The 22,116-nt window shown below is 47.6% G+C and overlaps 2 protein-coding genes across 7 annotated transcripts in view; one reads left to right on the plus strand and one right to left on the minus strand.

Moving 5' to 3' along the window:
• The window catches only part of USP30 (ubiquitin specific peptidase 30), a 28,029-nt gene extending 16,428 nt beyond the window's left edge, over positions 1-11,601 (plus strand). Inside the window, exons 7-13 of the mRNA XM_027863042.1 lie at positions 1,479-1,573; positions 1,712-1,771; positions 2,290-2,376; positions 3,001-3,081; positions 3,183-3,402; positions 8,574-8,685; positions 9,154-11,601. Coding sequence (XP_027718843.1) covers positions 1,479-1,573; positions 1,712-1,771; positions 2,290-2,376; positions 3,001-3,081; positions 3,183-3,402; positions 8,574-8,685; positions 9,154-9,421 — 923 coding nt within the window. The 3' untranslated portion in view covers positions 9,422-11,601. The remainder of the gene's footprint in view (positions 1-1,478; positions 1,574-1,711; positions 1,772-2,289; positions 2,377-3,000; positions 3,082-3,182; positions 3,403-8,573; positions 8,686-9,153) is intronic.
• ALKBH2 (alkB homolog 2, alpha-ketoglutarate dependent dioxygenase) lies at positions 11,549-22,111 on the minus strand. Of its 6 annotated transcripts, none has more exons than XM_027863067.1 (4): positions 22,052-22,111; positions 15,517-15,803; positions 12,986-13,184; positions 11,549-12,054 (listed from the first exon to the last, which is right to left on the minus strand). In XM_027863067.1, the coding sequence occupies exons 2-4, from the start codon at positions 15,791-15,793 to the stop codon at positions 11,748-11,750; spliced, it is 783 nt and encodes a 260-aa protein (XP_027718868.1). In that variant the 5' UTR covers positions 15,794-15,803; positions 22,052-22,111; the 3' UTR covers positions 11,549-11,747. The 6 variants fall into 6 exon arrangements, with proteins under 6 accessions (XP_027718868.1, XP_027718857.1, XP_027718865.1 ...); XM_027863056.1 differs by having other exon boundaries at positions 15,517-15,830; positions 22,052-22,072; XM_027863064.1 differs by lacking the exon at positions 22,052-22,111 and adding an exon at positions 16,563-16,618.
• Between the last annotated feature and the right edge of the window lie 5 nt (positions 22,112-22,116).

Raw genomic sequence — 22,116 nt, forward strand, 5'->3', positions numbered from 1 at the left:
GCCAAACAGTTTCAAGAGCTTGGAGTCAGGAGACATTGCCCCACCACTAATTAGCTAGATGACCTTGGACAAGTCTCTTAACCTGTAGGCCTAAATTTTCTTATCTGTAAATGAGAAAGTTGTGGGTTATAGGACTTTCTGGGGTTCAAGGTCTCTGATTTGTGCTGGGCTTTGTTAATAGTTCTTAAGAAGGCAAAAATGACAGTTACATTTGCACTAATTTGAAACTTTATTTTTCAGTTGTTACTGTTTTTAAAAAATCAGATAAAAGTTAACCTCGGTTGTTTTCTGTAGCTGTACTAGCTCCCTGCCCCTCCCCCAAATGAAATGAGGACTCCAGTTCTTCCGAACTTGATAATTCCCACTCCTTCACAAGTTAGTTTCATAATAATGGATCCTGCCTCGTCTTGTCATAGTCATGTTTGTGGAAGGAAAGTGTGGAAAACCAACTGTCGGGGTCTCGTCTTGTTGATCGTCGAGTGGAAGTCCTTTGAGGTCAAGGACAGGAATTTAATTCCCGGTTTGAATTTAATCCGGCAATAGAGTGAGGCACAGGAATTCCAAGTGAATCTTCAGACAGCTGGAATTTTTAGAAGTCTTTAGGGAGTTGGTCTCCTCGACCAAAAGGGATTTGTAATAAATAAAAACCATTAACTCTTTACAATATGGGTGAGGTCACGTATTATTTACCAAACTTGTTTCCATAAGTAACAAATAATGGAAGTGATCCTTTGAGGACCACAGATGGCTCTTTTCAATAAGATAAGTCAGTTTTCCTCACAAGAAAGACTGCCTGGGGTAGTGGATAGAAAACTGACCTGGAGGTGGAGAAGTCCTGGCTTTAAGTTCCATCTCTGACCCAGACTGGCTGGGAGACTCTAGTCTCGTCTGTTGATCTCTCCGTAACCTTGGCAGCTCTCAGAGCCTGTAAGTGGCAGAGAATGTGCCAGTGTCCATTGGTAGAGGGAGCTTTGCCACTGGGACACGCCCTTCACCAGGGGAAATAGACAGGCCCCCAAACCAGAGACGCTCAGTCCTTAACAGTTGGTACAAGATCATTTCTTTGGAAGAAGCTAAAGCTGAAGGGAGCCTTTGCCTTCTCTAGCCAGAGGAGTGTCCACAGGCTCTGAGGCGCCAGTGTTTTACGTTTCCATACAATATTAGGTGCTTAATAAATGCTGTCAACTGATTAAATTGTTTGGTATCTTAAAACCTTAAATATTTTTTAAAAGTTTTTTCTTCTTTCATGGTCCTAAAATTATTTTTCTTCTAATTGTGGTATTTAAAAACCTAGGTCTCATTTTAAAATAAGATTGTCTTGGAAAAAAAATCTAAGAATGTTATGGAAATTAGGTTTCCCTTACAGACATTGGCCTTGTGGTCCCCTCAGCTCCCCAAATAGAGGAGCTTCACACGGAGTGAAGGGGCAGGGGCTTTTTGAGGATGATTAAAGGCTAAAAAGCTGTTTTCTGTTCTAGGGGTGCCTCACCCCGTGTCCAGCGCCTGGAAGTCTCAGCACCCTTTCCATGGGAGACTTACTAGTAACATGGTTTGCAAACACTGTGAACACCAGGTAAATAAAGGGCGTTCCCAGGATCTGGGCATTTTCCCAGTGGGGAGGAGAGGGATGGTCTCCATACTGAGGAGCCCTGATCCCACAGGCAGACTTGGCCTGCAGCTTTTGGGCTCATCCCGCTCTGTTTTGTTTCAGAGTCCTGTGAGATACGATACCTTTGACAGTCTTTCCCTGAGTATCCCAGCTGCCACGTGGGTAGGTACTGAGCATTGACTTGCTTTTTCTCTGATTTGTAGAAACATAGTCCTGAAAGGGAGGGACCTTAAGAATCCTTCTGACCCAGGCAGGTAAACTCCTAAATCCTCCAAGACAGATGGTTGCCTCCCTGTCCCACCCTGAAGGTGTTGGACCTGGGATTTATTCCCAGTTGGTGACCTGCATTGTCACATGACCCTGTAGAAATTTGGAGTTTGGTTTGCCTGGCTGCTGAGAGTGTTTTTCCAGATGTCAGAAGCACATCCAGCAGTGATGAGAAGACACCAATTTGCTTGGTCCCGACCCCCTTTTACTCTGATCATGTCTGTGGCCATCTAGGGTGTCCCCAGGGAAAGGGGGAATCCTCTGTGCTCCACAGACATGTGAGGAAGCTTCCTTTGCCTGTTTTCTGTGTAGGGAAGACAGAGCTATGGGATTGTCTGCTACCATCTACTAATACAGTTTATGTACAGATGTCTTTTGTATTATAAAAATGAATTTTTTTTCTCATGCTCTAGGGTCGTCCTTTGACTCTGGACCACTGCCTTCATCATTTCATCTCATCAGAATCAGTCAGGGATGTTGTGTGTGACAATTGTACCAAGGTATCTCTCCCCACCTGACCAAGTCTCTGCTTCACATAGCCCCTCTCCCGACCACGTCCAACCTCAGCTCCTTTTGGCTGCCTCCGTTTTCACCGTAGCCAGAGACAAGGGTGGCTGGCCAAGCAGGATTTAAGTGTTTGAACTGATTCTTCATCTTGCCTTTCCCTCCACCCTGGTGATTATTGATTGGCTGTGGATGGGGTCAGTGGAAATAACAGAAGTGGTGGGGCAGTTAAGTTAATTAGGGTAGGTAGAGGTCAGAGGTCTTACCTCCAGTTACCAAGCTAACTTGATTCTTTCAATGCCAGCAGCACGGTTGAGTACATAGAGCCTTGACCTTGTCTGCAGCCTCCAATATTAGATAAAATGAAGGCGCCCTATGTATTGTGCAGCGATTCATAGTATATAAAACACATTTACACCCATTTCTCATTTATGACTGAGCAATCCTATGAGGTAGGGGGGGCAAATTTAATATTCTTCTATTTTAAAAAAGAGGGAAATAATTCTCAGAGGTTAAGTGACTCGCCGGGCCTGGGCTGTTTTCATCACGCCACACTTCTCTTCTTCCTCCCCTTAATTCTGTGGAGATGCCGACGGTGGGAATGTCATCTTTTATTTCAGATTGAGGCCGAAGGGACCCTGAATGGGGAGGTGGTGGAACACCAGAGAACCACATTTGTCAAACAGTTAAAGCTGGGGAAGGTGAGATGATGCCTGAGAGCGGCAGAGACTGTTCGGGGGCCCGGGAGAAGCTCAGGGGGCTCAAGCTTTCTCAAACCCTTTCTTTCCGTTTGTGTCTGTAGCTCCCCCAGTGTCTGTGCATCCATCTGCAGAGATTGAGCTGGTCCAACCAGGGAGCTCCTCTGAAACGTCATGAACATGTACAGTTTAATGAATTCCTGATCATGGACATCTACAAGTATCACTTCCCTGGCTGCAAACCATGCCAGCACAATCCCAGCCTGAAAGAGAGCGTGGGGATGGCGCTGGACGTGAAGGACGGGATGAGAGCCCCCAGATCAGGTACCTGGCTCAGGCCGCCCTAGGAAGAGCAGTGGGGCGTGGCGTCACAGCCTCCCGAATCTCTCCTGAGGTAGACACATCTTAGATCGTGGAGGGCAGGGACACGGGCAGGCGCTGGGTGACCTGTCCACTCAGGATTTCTGACTGGCTGAGCTCCTAGGTCCCTTTCAGTTCTGCAACAGTAATTGTTGAAGAGCAGAATGGGGGGAAATGTGGTGGTGACGTCCTTTTGGTGGGGGGACATGGTTCATCCCTGTGATCCCGTGACTTCATCAGGGTAGGAGATTCCTGCTGTACTGAGACAGCTGCCGTCTGTAACTTACAGTCTTGGAGACATGCCCGGGGCGCTGGGATGTTAAGTGAATAATTTAATTTGAGAATAATTGAACTACCGTCTTTGTAGATGACTCTCAGATCTCCATGGAGCCCGGTCTCTTCTGAGCGGCGGTCTCCCATCAGCAGTTTGCCTTGGATGTTTAACGTAGATGTCCCAGAGAGGACTCACCCTCACCATGACCAGAACTGAGCTGGTGTCTTTCCTGCCAGGCCCCTCCCTTTACCAAACCCAGCCACTGTGGAACTGCGATCTCATCACTTCTGTTAGGAAGGGCCATGGACTTCTCTGGCATTTAGAGCTCCGTGTCATCCCAAGTTCCTGTTCTCCCTTACCCCGCTCACCTCATCAGGTGCCAGATCCTGCTGCTTGTAGCCCGACAGCTTCGACTATTGCAGTGACCTCCTGATCGGACTCCTGCTCCCTGTCTCAGGTCTCTGCCCGCCTCCATCCATTTCCACGTGACTCTCAAACCATTTTCCTTAAGCACTATTCTGACTGGGTCACTCCCCTACTCAGTCAACTCCATATTGCCTCTGGGTGAAAATGGGGTCTCTGATTAGCTTTTAAAGGGCTCACAACCCAGCCTCACCCTCTGTGCTCCTTCCTGGCCCTGTGCCTTTGCCTGGAATTTACTCTCTCCTAACATCACTCTTCTTCTTTCAGAGTGCAGCTACCAAGGGGCAGCTAGGTGGCGCAGTGGATAGAGCTCCGGCCTTGGAGTCAGGAGGACCTGAGTTCAAATGCGGCCTCAGACACATAATACTTACTAGCTGTATGACCCTGGGCAAGTTACTTAGCCCCATTGCCTAGCCAAAAAAAAGAAAGAAAGAAAGGAAAAAAAAAAGACAAAGTGCCGCTCAAGGACCACCTTTATACATAAAGCCTTTCCTGCTGCCCCTAATTGCTACTACCCTCCCTACTCAGCTACCTTGTATATATTTGTATTTTATTCTGGATGTACTTATGTAGCAAGAACTATTGGGATCTGACTCACTTTTGAGTACCCTCTCAGCTTATTATTCTAAATTTGTGCCCATATTTAATCATATCGTCCCAACCTCAGCAATAAATAATTAAACCTGCAATCTCCTTCTCGTTATTTGGTTCAAACCCCGATCCCAGTTCATTTAATATTATTTACTGAATGAACTGAAGAAATTTCCTTTCCCAGTAGTAGTTACTTTATCTCTAAATATACTGAATGAGGCAGCCAGGTGCCACAGTGGATAGAGCACCACACTTGGAATCAGGAAGGCTCATGTTTATGAGTTCACATCCAGCCTCAGATATTAATTAGATGTGTGACCCTGGGCAAGTCACTTAACCATGTTTGCATCAGTTTCCTCATCTGTCAAATGAGCTGGAGAAGGAAATGGCAAACCACTGCACTATCTCTGCCAAGAAAACCCCAGATGGGATCTCAAAAAGTCAGATACAACTGGAATGACTAAACAACAACAAAATATATCGAATACCTTAATCTCTTATGATTAAAGAGATACTCAGATTACTAACTATACAATTTATTGATCAATTAAATAATTAACTTAGACACAAATAATTATTTAGAACACTTTGGCATTGCAAAGGATCACAGCCAGAGTTGCCTCAGACCCTTACTAATAGCAGCTAACTTTTCTTCTTTTAGAAACACAATTTCACACTTCACTTCAATCCAGATACTTACTAAAACCTCTCCAAAATCCTATTCTTATTTCCTGAAATTAGTTAACATATTTCCTAAATTTAAATTAGTCTTTTCTCTTTCTCTTTAGCCATCACAGATAATAATCTCTTTATCTCCTCTCAAATTATCCCTGTTAATCGCCTCTCTCCAGGCTTGTTCCTTATAAAATTCCTTCTATGATGCATCTTCCTAAAATAAGTTTCCAGACAGTTCTCACAAGAAATTTCTCTTCACCATCTTTTCTCTGTCTTCTCCACAGTTTATCTCATAGATCTTTATAGAGCAAAGATAAAAAACCAGGCACAGTCCATGACTCCGTAGAGAGAAGCACCGAAGAAGGATGGTCATTTCAACTGTAGCTGTCAACTACCAGCACAAATGAACTTTTCTGTAACATTACATTTGGCTCTTAAAGATACAGTCACATTGTCTGTAGCATCTCTGAGAGGGCCTCATGAAACAAGTGTGATGTTTAGAAAGTTCAGGAGACATACTTTCTGGGTAATTAGTCTTTTTATTAATAATGCCAGCATTTCAATATGAGAGGTCAGTGGCCCTGTGTTATGTTTCTCTCTAGCTACAAATATTCAGTCCCTCCCCCCCCGCATCAAATCCACGTTAATATTAAATATGACATTCATCTGTAAATACCACTTGACAGACTACTTTCAGTAATGAGAGAATCAACATGGCATTAACAGCAGTAATAATGATAATAGTTAAATAAAAGTAATCACAAGTGCAGGATAAAATTATCTGTGTATGTAATGACACGTAGCTGAAGGAATGACCTCTTATTCAGTATCCTGATCTAACTGGTTTATAGGTGCATGGCTCTGATTTTGTTTTGACCTATTCACCTTTCTCTGTTTTAGTGGGTTCATGTCATATAAGCTCATTACCAGTATTTGAGGATTCCTCAGGAGCCTCTGGGGCTCAGCGCTGCCCCTTGTCGGAACCAGGATCCTTGTCTTCCTGGGCCAGGTTTAGGAGATGTGGATTCTGCTGCTCTGCTGTCCCGGGAACAGGCTGAGCTTTGGGAGGCCTCTTGAATTGCCGTTTCAATGACCAGTTTCCTCTTGCGCATCGTTGAGTAGTTGTCTTAAGTCCTGTTTCGTTTATTTAAAGGTGCCTTACTTTCCAGTTTCTTCTTTAGCTCGGCCGTATCGCATTCAGGTTTTCTGCCTACTTATTTACTTTCTCTCACATTTTCTGAACACCAGAGCTTCCCAGCAGAACTCTGTCATCTTGATTCAGTTATTCATTTTTTAAAAAGAAGCACACCTCAGTTCTCGTGTCATCCCTTGTTTCTCGGTATTGACTTTGTGAACTGGAGCTTCCTCTGAGGCCAATGAAAATTCTCCTCTTGGACATGCTTGACGTATTTATGGCCATCTGCTGCACATTTGTTGAAAAAATCTTTCTGCTTTTCTCGTTGTATATCAGGACAGTATTTTTCTGTCAAACTGTTGCGAATTAAATGGGTGGGTGAGGTCATGCTGGTTGTTTTCAGGTCCCAGACAACCTCCACACTGGGCCCTGTATTTCTTTCCAGTCCTGATTTGTTGGAACTCAGCTTTCCACACCCTAATTCAGCTTTCTCCCTTTGAAGGCATTCGTCAATCATGTCTCCATCCAGGACACAGTTGTAACAAGAAGGTACTTCCATGTCCTTTCTTGTACTGACCACACTGGTCACACTCTTGTATGGTGGGCTGGGCCTGATGCAAGCCAGCCTCCCTCCTGGGTCTGTCGTGGGAATGAAGTGAGACACTTGTGGTTTACTGAGCCCTGGCGGAGGACGGACGGTTAGCAGAGAGGCTCAGCTGCCCCCCGCTGCCCCATGTTGGTCAGTCGGGAGCCTCAGGGCTGCCTGGGCAGTTTCCTACAGCCTTTTGTACTCAGCCGAATAGGGAGGCACAGTGACAGTCGGAGCCAGTCAAGTCTCAGTAGAGCTTCAACACCTTTGCAGAAAGACACCTCCCTCAGCTGCCTGGGGAGGGTCTTTGGAAACTGGCCACCTGTTCATGGCGGAGCCTGGGAAAGGCTGCGCCCCGCGTGTCTTGCAGCAGGTTGTTGTAGCCTTTGTCCCCTTGGTCCCCCTTCTTCACACTTTACTTGTCTGTTCGATTTTTCCCCACGTAATATAAATGTCTCTGAATCTCTGCTACTGAAGCAATTCTCTTACTGTGCTTTATGCTGGGGATGCTCTACGGGAGGAGCTTTTTTTTTGATGACATGGACATCTCTGGCAGTTTGACGATGCCTAGAGACTCCTCAGAATGATGTTTTCAGACCATAAAATAAAATGCATAAGGGTTATACGGGAAACCCAATTCTCTGGAAATACAGTGGTCACTTTTTTTTTTTTTTAACAAAACAAATTCATGGACCCCAGGTGAAATACTCCCTGCTGTGGAATTAGAACTGGGTGTCCCAGTTGGGAAACTCTCTTTGCAAGGATATGCCTTTACAGTTTCTCTTGTGGGATATTTCTGTCCCCAGCTCTGAGGATCTAGCTGTAGCTTCACACCCATATGAGTTCCCCTTTTCTTCTTTAGATGAGGCTGTATGCCTTCTCAGAGAGGATCTGCCCCCATCTGACTCAGATATCCCAGCAGCCTTGCTTTCAGGCCTCCTTTTCCTATTAAGGTTTCTGTTTTCTTGCCCAGCTCCTCAGAAGGGATATATACTGCACACTGTTCCCTACTGTCACCATATTGGATGATCTAGTAGATTGGGTGATTCACAGAGTCCTGACCCAGTAGACTCCCCAGCTCTGATCTTACTGTGAGTTTACTCTAGCCTGGGTGTGATGCTGATGCCAACTCTCTCTTCCCAGGCTGGGGCTGGTGCAGTTAACCCACTCGTATGCAGGCCGGCAGGTCAAGGTCATGTCCCCAGAATGGACTTGCTCTCAGGGTCCTCAGGATAACCTTGATGGGGCAGGTGTTCACTTCTCTTACTGTAGCTCCTGAGCCCCTACCAGTGTGCTTCCATTTACACAAAGTAGACACCGCAGTCCCTTCCTCTTGGTGGAATGTCTGGATAAGAAATGTTAGTTTTCAGGGCTGGTTACCCCGAGTTTGATGGTTGTTGCCTAAGGCACTGCTGCTCCAAATTGCCAAAAACCCCTTTCTCTTGCAGCCTCTGCTCAGCCTGGCAGGACCAAAGCACTCTTTGTCAATGGAGCCTGCTCTTCCCCCACGCTGCTGCCAACCCCAGGCACTTTCTGTCTCCCAGGTATTCCTGACTATAGGTAAGTGGCTGCCAACTCATTTGTTTTAGGCATCCTAAGTTGCTAGGAATTCTCCTAGCCTTGTTCAGTCTTTGTCTTTGTATCCCTAGCATCTAGTATAGCATTTGGCATATAATAAATGTTATTGGTTGATCCTGAATATTCCTAAGAGCCAATTAGCATTTTCAAATATATTCATGAGGATGCAGACAAATTTAGTTTCCCCTTAGATTTAAGATGGATTTCATGGCGCAAAACAGTGGAGAGTGTATTCACTGGTGTCAGATGAGATAGATTCAAGTCCTATCTCTCTTTCTTGCTTTTGTGTCCTGGGGCAACTTAAAATTGACCATTCTGGGATTCCATTTCTTCATCTGAAAATGGTGCTAGGTTCCTTCTACCTCAAAATGCCATAGCCTTGTGATTTCCTTTAATATGTTTGTTGAAAGTTAATGATGCTGATGGTCGTTTTGTTTGCTTGGCCTTCAGCTCTTCGGTGTACCTCTTCCGGCTGATGGCTGTCGTGGTCCATCATGGAGACATGCATTCTGGTCACTTTGTGACTTACCGACGCTCCCCTCCTTCTGCCAAGAACCCTCTGTCTACCAGCAGCCAGTGGCTCTGGATCTCGGATGACACCGTTCGAAAGGCAAGCTTGCAGGAGGTTTTGTCTTCAAGCGCTTATCTGCTCTTTTATGAGCGGGTCCTTTCGAAAGCTCAGCAACACCAAAGCCAGGAGTACAAGTCTGAAGAGTGAAACTGCCCAGAGCCAAGCCTGGCGGAGTGCTCAGAACTGTTCAGAAAAAAACAAAAACAAAAAACACAACCCTAGATTTTTCTGTCTACATTATGAAAATAGCCTGACTACAGTTCTTCGACATTCCGGTGTGGTGGTGATGGCGGTCTCTCTTAGGAGGAGCCGTTGTCCTGATCCATGCCCAAACCAAGCTACTGGAAGCAGGTCTGATCGAGGCGGGCCCTGTGGAGCGTCAGGGGGTTAGAAGGCATCCATTATGTCTACATGATGTCTTCAGCCCCTCTGGCCGCAGGGGATGGAGAGCTCCAGATGCCCAAGGCCACTTTGGATGTGTCAATTGCAAGTTTTAAGAGGAGATTCACTTTGTCTAATTCTTTTAAAAATTCAGGTCAGATTTCTCTATTTAAAAAGCAGGCCTGTAGAAGCTGTGAGTGAGAATTTCCATAGTTATTAAAGGCAGTGATTTAAAAGAAGTGCCTTCCCCTTGTTTAAATGATTACAGTCCAACCAGTCGCTTTTGTGACGGGTCACATCCAAAATCTGTGTAGCTCAGTGAGCCCGAGGTAGACCTTTTGAAACGCTTGACTCCCTCTGTTTTCTTAGTGGAGGAACTGATGGAGCCCCTGCTTTTCTATGTCCTTTTTCTAACAGGTCAGGAGAGGACCTGCTCAAGGCTAACAGCTTTGCCCTTTTAACAAAAAGACGTCCTTGCTGTTTGCACCGTGTGTGTGTGTGTGTCTGTGTGTCTGTGTGTGTGTGGACTGCACGAGGCTGGGTGTGCTTCGTACCTCCTAAGTGTCCATACTCTGGTCTGCTCAGCTCATCCCAGGCCCCGACCTGACATCAGGCATGTGGTTGGGAGAGAGGGGCAGGCCTAGCATGGACCTTAGAAGCTGGGTCACGAGGGAGGTGAATTCAAGCCGGTCTCATCCTGCTACAAAGCAGGGCTTGCCTCTTTTAAAAAGCCGTTCCAGCAGCCATGTAGAACAGCTTCTTTGTCACCCAGCACTCTGTATCACCACACATATGGACACATACGTGCACACACCTATGTCTACAGTCTGAATTCATTCCCCACATGCTCCTATGCACATTGTGTTCATAAGACTATTATAATAGGTATTTATTAGAAACAGTGGAAGAAAGTACCAGATTTAATCATGTTCTCATTGCTTCTTTTCAGAGTTCTTAAGTCCAGGCAACTCTAAGGCTGAAAAACTTGTTGGCTGCCTAAGGCTTGCCTGTGTTTTAGTTAGGGTTTTAAAAAATAGATAAAGCAAGAATTATATCTGCACTAATACTGCAAACTCTCCAGAGATAAGACTTGGGTGCAGATCCATCCAGAAGGCCTCCCAAGTTAAAGGCCAAAACTTGGCTGTTCTACGGCTGGTCCCCATCTGCCCATCTCTCTGCCCAAGAGGGTGCATTTGTGTAAGAATTTCAAAGTGAGGGTTCTTCCTGGGCGTGGCTCAGCAGAGTGTGCTCTGAAGCTGCCCCTGGGCCAGGAATGTGAAGTCTGCTGGGAAAGAACAGCTCACAGGCCTGATTTGGTGCAGTTTTCTGAGGGATCTAGCTGCTAGCTCAACTCATTCCTTCACCAGAGTTGGTTTTGACTATGAAATGAATGGATCTGCTCTGCCCCAGGCTAGGGAAGCAAGGGCTCAGATAGATTTAGGCTGCGTTCTTAAGTTAGCCAAAATGCTGCAGATTCCTCTGGAAAGACACTTCAGAAAGATGTGAACACTGAGGTTTTCACAGAGCATTTCTCTGCAGGTCAGAAGGGAGGCTTAGTACTCGGTGCATAACTGTGAAAGACATTTTCGGAGAGAAAAACCATTAACTGTGTTTTGTAACAGTTGACAATTCTCTAATGTATAAGCAATTATTACATGAAAGCCTGAAGACGGATTTTGAGGTTGGGGTAAATTATTAATCTAGTTCCTCATGACAAAAATTTTAAGTTCGATGAGTAGTTTACAATACAAACCACTGGTTTTGTGGGTCTGCTAAGAGCGTCTGTTTTCGCACCTGCTGTGTGGATTATGGCAATAAAGATTCGTTTTATTAGAAAAGGTAAATTGGCAGTGGTTTTGCAGCTTACCATTTCATTGCAAAGACAAATAAAAGTATGTAAGACAGTCCTTTAATAAATCAACACGTGCTGTTCCATCCTCTTTAAATTTTGCGTTCTGTGTGATTACTGTGCTTTGTTTCACACGCTGTTTACTATCTAAAATGCCACTTAGTCCCTCCTTGACATAGAGCTGTAAGGAAAACGGATTTTTCTGTCACAAAAATGAGGCTTTACGAGAGTTAGGAAAAGCATTTATCTGTTAGAGAGCAGAATGTTCCGAAATGTCAGATTGACCCGTGGAGCCAGAATCCTTTTTCTGATGGGGAGACTGTGATACCAGTGGATGTTGGTTGGGTAGTTCATCATTAGCAAACTCCCATGGGCCAGCTGCATCTTCACCACCTCAACCCGCCGGGACGGCGCTTTCCCTCGGGAATCTCTGTGCCGAAAGAAGAAGTCCCGGCAGGCTCCAAAGGAGACGGATGCGATGGGGCTCCGGGGAGCCAACTCGCTCTCGTCATCCCGGTGCTCACCGATGTGATCACAGCCGTCTTTGTATCTGCGAGGGGAAAACAGTCTGTTGTTCCAATGTTGTCCTAACTCCAGGAAAGCAGGGTCTCATCCTTTCCCGACCACAGATTAGCAGTGAGAGAAAAGTATCCTCTGACTTTGGAGTCGGGACCTGGGTTCCAGGGGCTCTGCTACTTACTACTACCTGGGTGATCTTAGGCAAAGACTTCTGGGCCCCAGGGTTAATCAACTAGGTGACCTCTAAAAGTCCCTTACAGTCTCCCTGTGAAGATTTCAGGTCTTTCTTCAGTTCTGGAAAATAGCTAAGCCTGAAAAACATGTACTTTTCTTTATTCTGCCTAGTGCTGCTAGACCTTGAACTTTGCTATCTCTAGTTCTACTGTCTCCTAAGGCTCAGTTGTTTAGGGCTGGATGGGGGCCTTAGAAATTAGCTAGCCCAACTTTTGTCATCTCATAGATTTAAGAATTTCAAATAAGCTCAGGGAAGCCGAGTAATTTATCCATAGCATCTTATGACATTCACTGATTCTCAGTCAGGTAAATGTTTATTAAGCACTGCTCCAGTACCCTTCCCCCATCTCCAAGGTGCTGGGCTAAGCACTGGAGATACAAGCAAAAGTGAAAGACAGTTCCTGCCCTTTGATCCCAAGCAAACAACTAAGTACAATCAAGATAAAGTCAGGATCACTGGAGATAATCTGTGGAAGGAAAGCACCAGCTTATGAATGGTTTCATCTCCTACTCGGTTTAGCAAATGCAGACACTGTGCCAGGTAGTGCGTTCAAGTGTTCCAGGCCGAGCTACATAAACTAGGAAGGGTCCTGGCATCATCGGTTCTGTCTGCCGGCCTCAAGAGGAGTCAGCTGTAAAGTGTGCCAGTGGCTGATCCTCGGATACTGCATCACAACATCTTAGCCATATTTCTTAAAACAACTGTGCCTGACGTTGCCCTGTATTACCTGTTGACAAGTACAAAATTGAAGGTGTGTCCAGTCACACCAGCCACGCGGTCTCGAATGTGCTCCAGGACTGGGATCCAGGGCTTTGGAGATAAGGTGAGTCCCGAGAAGGTGTAGGTTAACCCTGGGTCCCCGTAAGTGGCTTGCTTCCTTGGGATTCTGTGCCATTTGCCAAACACTCGGACTCTGGAAAGATCGCCTATTGAAATAAATTTTAGCTCACGATTCATTTCTGTGGCTCACCCTGGAATGGATGCGGGCATCACAGATGAGTGTCTGCAGGCAGCAGATATGGCAGTACCTGGGTCTGAGTATGTCAGCATCCCGCTCTGGCTCACCTCAGAATGAACATGTAACTTAGGGAAAAGAAAGCTGAGAATGCCCATTAGAAATAAGATTGTGTCTCCAGGAGGCATGTAAAATGTGCACGCCGCCTACCCAACAGGCCTCCCGACATGCCCCCCTCTTGCCCCTGTGGCCTGGGCTCCACACTCTTCACCTCCACTCCGTGCAGCCCCAAATGTCGATCCTGTTCAAGGCACTGCCCGAATACCCCGAACCATCTCCAAGGCACTTACTTTACCGTGTCTGTTTTGGTTCACATGCAAGGTTGAACAGAACTGAACAGTGAGCCAGAAAATCCAATCCAATTAAATTTCACTTGCTGTAATTAAGCATCTACGATGTGGCTAGGATGGTGCTGCTAGGTCCTTCCTTCAAGGAGCATCCATTCTAGTTTAGAAGAGGAAGCTTTGGACCTGGAGTCAGGAGGAACTGAGCTCAAATCGGCCTCTGAAGCCTCCTAGCTCCCTGGCCAAGCCACTAAACCACCTCAGTTTCCTCAGCTGTCAGATGAGGACAGCAAGAGGACCTACCTCCCAACGTCATGACGAGGATTAAATGAGATGCCGTTTGTGAAGCACGTTCCAACCTGCAAGTGCTGTCGACACACAGGCTGTTACTACTGCATTGATTTGATATCTTCGGTTAAATGTGTGAAGCTGAGCTGAATGAGGAAGAGAGCAGAGCAGGGGAGAAGGGCCTTGAAACTGCAGGAGGGCCGTCCTCCCGACTGCTCCGTGACCTCAGACCTGGGCAGCCGCCCACTGGCCACTCTACAGACGGATCAGGGCTTCGAAGGGAAGCTCATATTCCCTGGTCATTTAATAAGCAGCAAGACTGAAACCTTGAGAAGCCGCCAAAGCTGCCCACCACTGTGCCAACAAAGCAGGATGTGGCGTGTCTGTTCTCACAGCTGAGTTCAAAGGAAACCCCCAGTTACTCTGAAGGGAGCTGTGATTTGTACAGGGTCCCAGCAACTGAAGTCAGGGAGGGAGCTTGAGGGCAAAAAAGGGTAAATCACATGATTCAGAAATAAAGATGAGCCTTTGAGGAATGAGCAAAGAACCTGGGTTTATGTACTCTGAGAGGGAAGACCATAGGGGAACTCTGGAATCACAGATAAATCTGTAAGGGATCCTGGAACAGAACAGGGGATGGCAGAGCTGGGAAAGGCCTTAGAATAGGCATGGCAGAGCTGGGAGGGGCCTTGGAACAGAGGATGGCAGAGCTGGGAGGGAGCTTAGAACCTTCCAGGCCTACTCCCTTTTTTTACCAAGAAGAAAAATTGTGGCAGGAGGAGGGGAGCACTAGCAATTAGATGCGTCAGGAGAGGCCATGCATAGAAGCTGGCTTTAAGGAAGACAGGAACTCTGCCCAGTGATACAGACACTAGGCATACACCACAGAGGGACTGAAGAAAGAGGCAAAGACTTGTATGTACCAAACTATTCATAGCAACACTTCCTGTAGCACAGATCTGGTGTCCGTTCATGGGGAGCGGCTGTGGTGTATGACATAACAAAAAGGACAGTTCACTAGAGAAACGAGAAGACCTATATGAACTGATGCAGGGTGAAGTGAGCAGAACCAGGAGAATAATCTGAACAGTCAATACAACACTACAAAGGAACCAAGATGACTGCTTGTCCTTCGTTCTGGAAGAGGACCATGACATCAGGGAGGTGATGCCATGACATGAAAGTGAATTGGATTTAAGTGAGGGAGGGCTGTGCAAGGTCACCAGCCTCACTGTCTTCTCTGGGTCTAGTGGCCAGATATGGATCAGGACGACTGGAGATGGCCCAGGACGCAGTGGGACCAAAGGAACCCAAGATACGTCACCTAAGAAGGACAAGGACTAGAATCTAGGCCTCCTGACTGGCTGTAAAGTCTTTCCAATATTCTATATGACTGATGGATAAGGACTCAGGATTATTGCTTTTATAAACCTGTGTTCTAATGTCATGAAAAAATATTTTACTTCCTAAAACAGAATAATTTGTATGAACCCACTCTACATTGGGGAAAATAGAAAAAAAATGGCGCTGGGCGAACTTTAAAAAATGATTAAATGGGGATCTCTCCCCAAGGCATCTAGAAATTGTGGGAACTGGCATGCTGTTGGTCTTAAGCAACAGATCTGGCAAGTCTTAAAAAAGAGCAGCTAGCCCACAGGACTTAGCGCTTACCTTCAAAATACTCTACTTCCTTTTCCAACGTCTGGAGAAGCTCATCGGCGGCCTCCCTGCCAAAGAGGACCGTGTAATCACAGTCCAAGTTCTCAGCCCGAATCTTCCTCCAGTGGCAGCCGCCCGCCAGGCCTCTGTCTTTCTCCGCCGTTTCCCTCCTGGGTCTCTTCTTACCTCTTTCTTCTTCTTCTGCCTGGAAGGTGTGTCCTGGTTCCTGCTCTTCTCTAGCTGGTCCTGAAGGACAGCCCGCAGCCTTCTTCACCAGGAATCTGTCCATCTGCTGTTGTCTGGAAGTGAGCAGGGAGTTGGGAGGCCTGATTAAAAAAAGGTGGAGAAACTCCTCAGGTGCCTTCCATGTTGGCAACAACCTACAGGAGGATGAGGACGGGTGAAAGAGACCCGTCAAAAAGTGCCTTAGAACCACGATCTTACAGAGTCCCAGAGTTGCTGGTGGTGGCAGAGAATTGGAAACTTAGGGAGAGAGAGGGCATCGATTGGAGAACGGCTGGACAGATTCTGTACTGGAGTGTTGGAAGGGACCCCAGGGGCCATCCATGTCCCCAAAAAGGATCCCCACTACAGCACACAGGACAAAGGGCCCCTCGTCCAGACCCTGCTGGAAGACCCCACCCCAGGCTGCTGCCCTTCTGGGTCAGTGTCCTCATCAAGTGGTGTGGTGAGGATAAGATGAAATCATATTTGAAAAGCGCTCTGCAAACCTTCGTGCACTATAGAAATACTAGCTAGTGTTACTAGGTATTCTTACTACTTTCCCAGTTCAGCACCCTCGTTCTCTCCCTCTCTGAAAGACGGTTCTCAGTGTCCCTAGTAAGGGTAGAATTCTCCAGAGGTGATACTTAAGATCTCAAAATACCCAAAGCAGAGTTATCGTTTCAACTCTAGGCATTACACTTCATTAGGACATCCACAGAACTTCGTATTCAGATAAGAAACCCTCGACATACCAGAGTTCCTCTCTGTCTAAGGCCCTGAGCATACCTTTAAAACCCAGCTGCACCCCAAATTAGTCCCCACTCCTCAGATACCCCCAATCCTGTCTGCTCCTGCAGGATGCAGCCACTGCTTCCGGGGTCCCGAGCTCAGAGGCCAGCCCGGCCCACGTGGGCTGTTTACATAACAACACTGGTCGATAGCAAAGCTCTCGGGCTCCCCTTGCCTTTACTTGGGGGAAGTGCACTATGGTTCTCTATTATCTAAGTCAGGGATGGGGAACCTGCGGCCTCGAGGCCCCAGGGGGCCACATGGGGCCTCGAGGCCGCAGGTTGCCCCCCGATCTACGTTACTGTGGAGAAAAGTCCTGGAATCGATCTCAAAGCGGGAAGGAAAGCAGGTAGCAAGTGGCCAGGTCTGTTTAGGATGACAGCCTGAGCTGGAAGGGACCCTAGGCCATCTCATCCAATTCCGGTATTACAGCTGAGGTGACCTGCCCATGGTCTCATCGACAGTAAAGGCAAAGTCAGGATTCAAACTCAGATAATACAACTATTGTTGTTATCTATTCGATGAGTTGTGTCTGACTCGCTGTGACCCCATGTGGGGATTTCTTGGTAGAGATGCTGGAGTGATTTGCCATTGCCTTCTCCAGTGAGGAAACTGAGGCAATCAGGGTTAAGTGACTTGCCCAAGGTCACACAGCTAGTAAGTGCAACTCAATTCAGGAAGCACTGAATAGTCTACCAGGTGAACAACTCTGCTGGCTTCCGGGGTCCAAGGAGGTTACCTTTCAGGGGCTGGGGAGAGATACAGCAGCTATCCGCAGATGTATAATTACAGAATAAGGGAAGGGGGTTGGAATCAGGGGAGGAGGCCCCTTCCTGAGCCCTGAGGGGAGAATGGGACCCTAAGGAGGAAGGGATGTGAAAGACCCGGAGGCTGGAGATGAAGTGGACGCAAAGCCTTCAGTCCCCATTCAGGAAGCAGGTGCCACTCACTGGGATACCAAGATGAATGTGGAACAGCCCTTGCCGGGCTTCCACTATTGGAGAAAAACAACCCATTCACAGACCAGCAAATATGAAATAAATATGAGGGAATTTGGTCAATGGCAGGGGAAGGGGATGGTCGAGGTAAGGGAAGCCTAGAGGGTGTGGCCCTTGAGCTAACTCTTGAAGAAAGCTTCCTGTTCTAAGAGGCAGAGGTGAAGAGAGAGGGCACTCCAGGCAGGGGGCACAGCCTGGGCAAAGGCATGGAACCATCCTGGGCAAGAACAGCAAGTCTGGTTGGAATGCGGAGTAGGTTGAGGGAAGGGGAAGCAATGGGACATCCCTCCAGGCTCCATTTTTGTGAGTCTGGTAAAGTCACTGACCCTCTCACAGTCATGCTTTTTATTGCATAAGATAAACATACATAGCATTACAAAGGAAATTAATTAAAGTGAAATATGATTATTAAAGTAGTTTTAAAAAATACAAGTTCATGGATCTCAGGTTAAAAATCCTTGCTCCAGACAGAGAGGCTAGAGTCAGACTGTGAAGAGGGGGGGTTTTCTACTTTCTCCTGGAATAGGGAGGCCCTGAAGTTTCTTGACTTGGGCAGGGGCTCAGAAAGATGGATTCCAGAGGGGAGAGACTTGACTCAGGAAGACCAGACTGAAGGCTAGCCCAAAGCAGAGGGGATGAGGGCCTGGGCAGGCTGGGCTCAGGAGTCGGGGAAAGGGGACAGCCAGGGAGGAGGGGAAGGATTAAAATCATAATAAACTAGCAATCATAAATGCATAGCCCTCCCTCACTCCGCTACTTGAAACCCTTCACTGTGAGCTGTACTGTCTCACCAGGGCAGGAAGAAAGAACAGTTTTGGGGACCCTGAGTCATACCCAGAGCCTCTGGAGGGCACCATCCCTGACCCCTATTCTTCCATCTCTAGCCTAAAGGCCCCAGGGCCTGAGACCTGTTTTCATCTGCTCCCTCCCCGGGATTCTTTGCCATGCGTCTCTTTACTGCCCTGGGTCCCCTGGGGTTTTCACTGGAGACCTTGTGTCTTCCCCAGGCATGCATAAAAATGGCAAGGTGAAAGCCTTCTGCTTTCCATGGTACTGGTCTATGTGGGGCAAGGCATCACCCTGGCTGGGATCCTTACCATCTCTTACTTTGTACCACTGCTACAGACTCCTAGTGGGTTTCCCGGCCTCAAGTCTCTGCCATTGACTTCCCAGCGTGACTTTTGGCACAGATGGCCCTGGAACGGGGGAAGGAGCAAAGGTATTCCCCAGTGATAGTCTATGGCCAAGGAATCCCACTGCATCTGAGGCCATCTCCAGTCGTCCTGATCTATATATGGCCACTGGACCCAGATGGCCCTGGAGGAGAGACTGAGGCTGGTGACCCTGCATAGCCCTCCCTCACTTAAGTCCAATCTGCAAGTCACGGCCGGTCCTCTTTGAGAACAAAGGACAAACAACAATCCTATGGCTATGAATCATGGAACACTATGGTCCCAAGTGCAGGTGGCTCCAAGGCAACCATGGGGGTAAGGAGGCCATAGTGGTCAGACAACCAACGATTACTAATGCCACCTGAGGAATGACAGACAAGCTACCATCAAGGCCATATATGTGGACATGTCATCTGTATGTGAGCCAGAGACAAAGGCAGACAGTCAGGGTGCGGAAGGGGGTGTCACCGAATATCAGAGGAGGCCCTGCTGGGTCAGGAAGATGACTACAGGGCACACAAGGAGGGGAGGCCCAGACATCGAAGGCATCTCAAATCCTTCAAATCAGTAATCAGGTAACACTGGTAATCCCGGTAACGCTGAGAGTCAACAGCAGTGCCAGGCACCTGGCTGAGTCCCGGGCCTGCAAAGACAGTCCAAGGACAGGCTTTCCTCTCCAGGAGCTCAGCTGACTAACCGGCAAATAACCAGTACAAACATGATAAAGACAGGATAAAGAGGAGATGGTCCACAGAGGGCAGGCACAAAGATGGAGCATTGGGAAAGGCTTCCTGTAGAAGGTGGCAGAGAATTCCAGGCACGGGGGACAGTGAGAGCCAAAGCTCCCTGTGTGGAAAAGGCAGCCAGGCTGGTGTCACTGGACTGCAGAGAAAGAAGCCTGGAAAGGGGGGTGAACCAGGTTGTGAAGGGCTTTAAAAGCCAAAGGATTTTCTATTTGATCCTGGAGATAAAACGGAAGCAGTCCAATTTATTGAACAGAAGATCGATATGGTTCAGACCCGGCAGCTAAGTGTCAAGTGGATGGAGCCCCGGGGCCTGAGGTCAGAAAGATCTTAGTTCAAATTTGATTTCTGACACTTCCCAGCTGGGTGACCCTGGGTGAGTCATTTCACCTTGTTTGCCTCGGTTTCCTCACCTGTAAAATAAGCTGGAGAAGGAAATGGCAAACCACCCCAGTCTCTTTGCCAAGAATACCCCAAATGGGGTCACAAAGAATCGGACTGATGAGGTCGAGAGGTTTAGGGGTGCTGGAACCCCAAAATCACAACACCCAGGTCCTGCTGGAAAGAATTCGACCCAAGCCTTTCAGCCAAAGATAAGGTTTATCCAAGATCCACCATATTGGCCAGACTCTTAAGGAATCTGAACATTAAGTGAGCTATTGGCTAGATTGTAAGAATCTGAGCACCTTAATGGAGACAAGATGGACCCTACACACAGAAAGTCTATGGGGGGGATCAGGAGTGGCCAAGTAGTCTGGGGTGACTGAAGGAGGGATCTCTGGAAGATCTGGATAGGAGTGGGAACTGAACAATGACTTGGCCCTGGGAGAATGGAGATTAATGGCAGGAAGTGGCGGGGGGGGGGGGGGGGGGCATAGGGGGGGAAGACAATGGACGGGAGATTGGGTGTAGCCTCAAAGAAAGGCCAGTTGATGGGATTATAGCCTCAGGTGAACGCCAGAGATTTGGCCACGTAGGAAAGTCCAGGGTTTTTCCTTTCTGGGGCTCAGATCCCAATTCCATCATTCTGACCCTGACATCGCCTCTGGGCACCCACCCCTAGGAGGTCAAGGACAGAGGGAAAGCCCCCAGCTCCCAAAATACTAACAGTAGCAAAGACCTGGAAAGAAAGGGGGGGGATCCGATCCACTGGAATGAATGGTGCTGTGGGAAAGTTGAGGGCAGATGCAGAGAAACCTGGGAAGACTCGTAGGAACAATTTTCCACTGTGGAAACAAGGTAAAGGAAGTCAGGACTGCAAATCTTCAGAATTCTGATTGCTATAGGGGCCAGCCAAGACTTCTGGAGGACCAAGCATGAAGTCAAGCGTGGAAACACATTTTAAGCCTTTTTTAGTAAAACTGAAAATTCATAATGTGGTTCTCTCCAGGCCAGACTTGTGGGAAATTTGCCTCTCTGAGAGGCGGGGCAGGAACAAAGTAGCAAACTCGAAAAGCTACTCTTGAGAGGATGAAAGCCCTCCGGGGAAATGGAAAAGAATTCACTTCCAATTCATTTAGATTCTCTAGGTCTGTGGGAGGAGCCCCAGGCATTCCTGGGGAGTGTTCCCAAAAATCCCATCACCCCCAGGCTAACCTATAGAAGAATCTTCCTGCATTTAATTAGGCTGCAGCTCGGACTACAGACCAATAGAACAAAACCAGGCCCTACCTCAAGAGACAAAAGAGCATTCTCTGGCCCTGGGGAGGATAATTCATTAACCCTGCAGCCCTCCGGACAATAGGGGAAGAAGGAAGCAATTCTCAATCTGTCTCCTCTTGGTTCAGGGAGGGTCATGGGAAGAACGATGTCTCTCACAAGGAAGTTCAGCTGTACCTTGGGACCCTTACGCTACTGACCCTCCTATGCGAGCTAGGAGCAAGAAGGAACCTTACAACAGAGAACTCCCGAGCTGAGATGTTAGAACAATGACTGTCACAGCGGGAAGGAACCTTAGAATCCCGATGTCAGGGAATCCTTCGTGTCAGACCTTAAAATAGGAGATTTAGAGCTAGAAGGAACATTAGAGCTTAACCCTGGGAAATCGCACTTGGTCAGAGAGAACCATTAGAGTGTAAGCTCCTTGAGGGCAGGGACTCCCTTTTTTTGTCCCCCCCGGCTTAGCACAGTGCCTGGCACACAGTAGGTACTTAATAAATGGTAACTGATTCCTCAACCTTAATTCCAATGCGCTCCCTCGGTTAATTCTTTTTCATCCTGTATATGGCTTGCTTCGTATACATTTGTTTGCATGTTGTCTCCCCATTAGCCTGTAAGCTCCCTGAGGGCAGGGGCTGTGGTCTCTCTTTGCATCCCCAGCGCTTAGCACAGTGCCTGGCACTCAGTAGGCGCTTAATGAATATTAAGCTGGGTTCAAAACCAGCCTGCTACCTGTTTGGCTTTAGCAAGTCATTAAACTTCCTCAGTTTCCCTATCTGTAAAAAATCAAGGAGCTGATTAGATAATCCCGGGGGTCCCTTCTAGGTCTACAGCTGGGGTCCTCGGGGCTCATTTTACAGCGGGGGAAACTGAGGCCCAGAGGTCACCCATATGGTTGGGCGTCGCAGGCGGGGCTCTTCCCTCACCCCAGGGGCTCCAACCCCTACCCCCTCAGGCCCACCTGTTCTTGGAGATCCCTCCCCGGCCAGCGCCAGTCACGTGAGGCTCGCTAGCAATGCCTTGTGC

The sequence above is a fragment of the Vombatus ursinus genome, unplaced genomic scaffold (assembly GCF_900497805.2).
Source record: "Vombatus ursinus unplaced genomic scaffold, bare-nosed wombat genome assembly UNPS02001287.1, whole genome shotgun sequence".
NCBI lineage: Eukaryota > Metazoa > Chordata > Mammalia > Diprotodontia > Vombatidae > Vombatus > Vombatus ursinus.

Excerpts from the sequence above, each read along its gene's own strand:
- ALKBH2 (XM_027863067.1), bottom strand. The coding sequence starts at position 15,793 with ATGGACAGATTCCTGGTGAAGAAGGCTGCGGGCTGTCCTTCAGGACCA. Across the intron at positions 13,185-15,516 it reads GGAAGTAGAGTATTTTGAAG|GCGATCTTTCCAGAGTCCGA; the intron begins GTAAGCGCTAAG and ends TTATTTCAATAG. Across the intron at positions 12,055-12,985 it reads AATTTTGTACTTGTCAACAG|ATACAAAGACGGCTGTGATC; the intron begins GTAATACAGGGC and ends TTCCCCTCGCAG.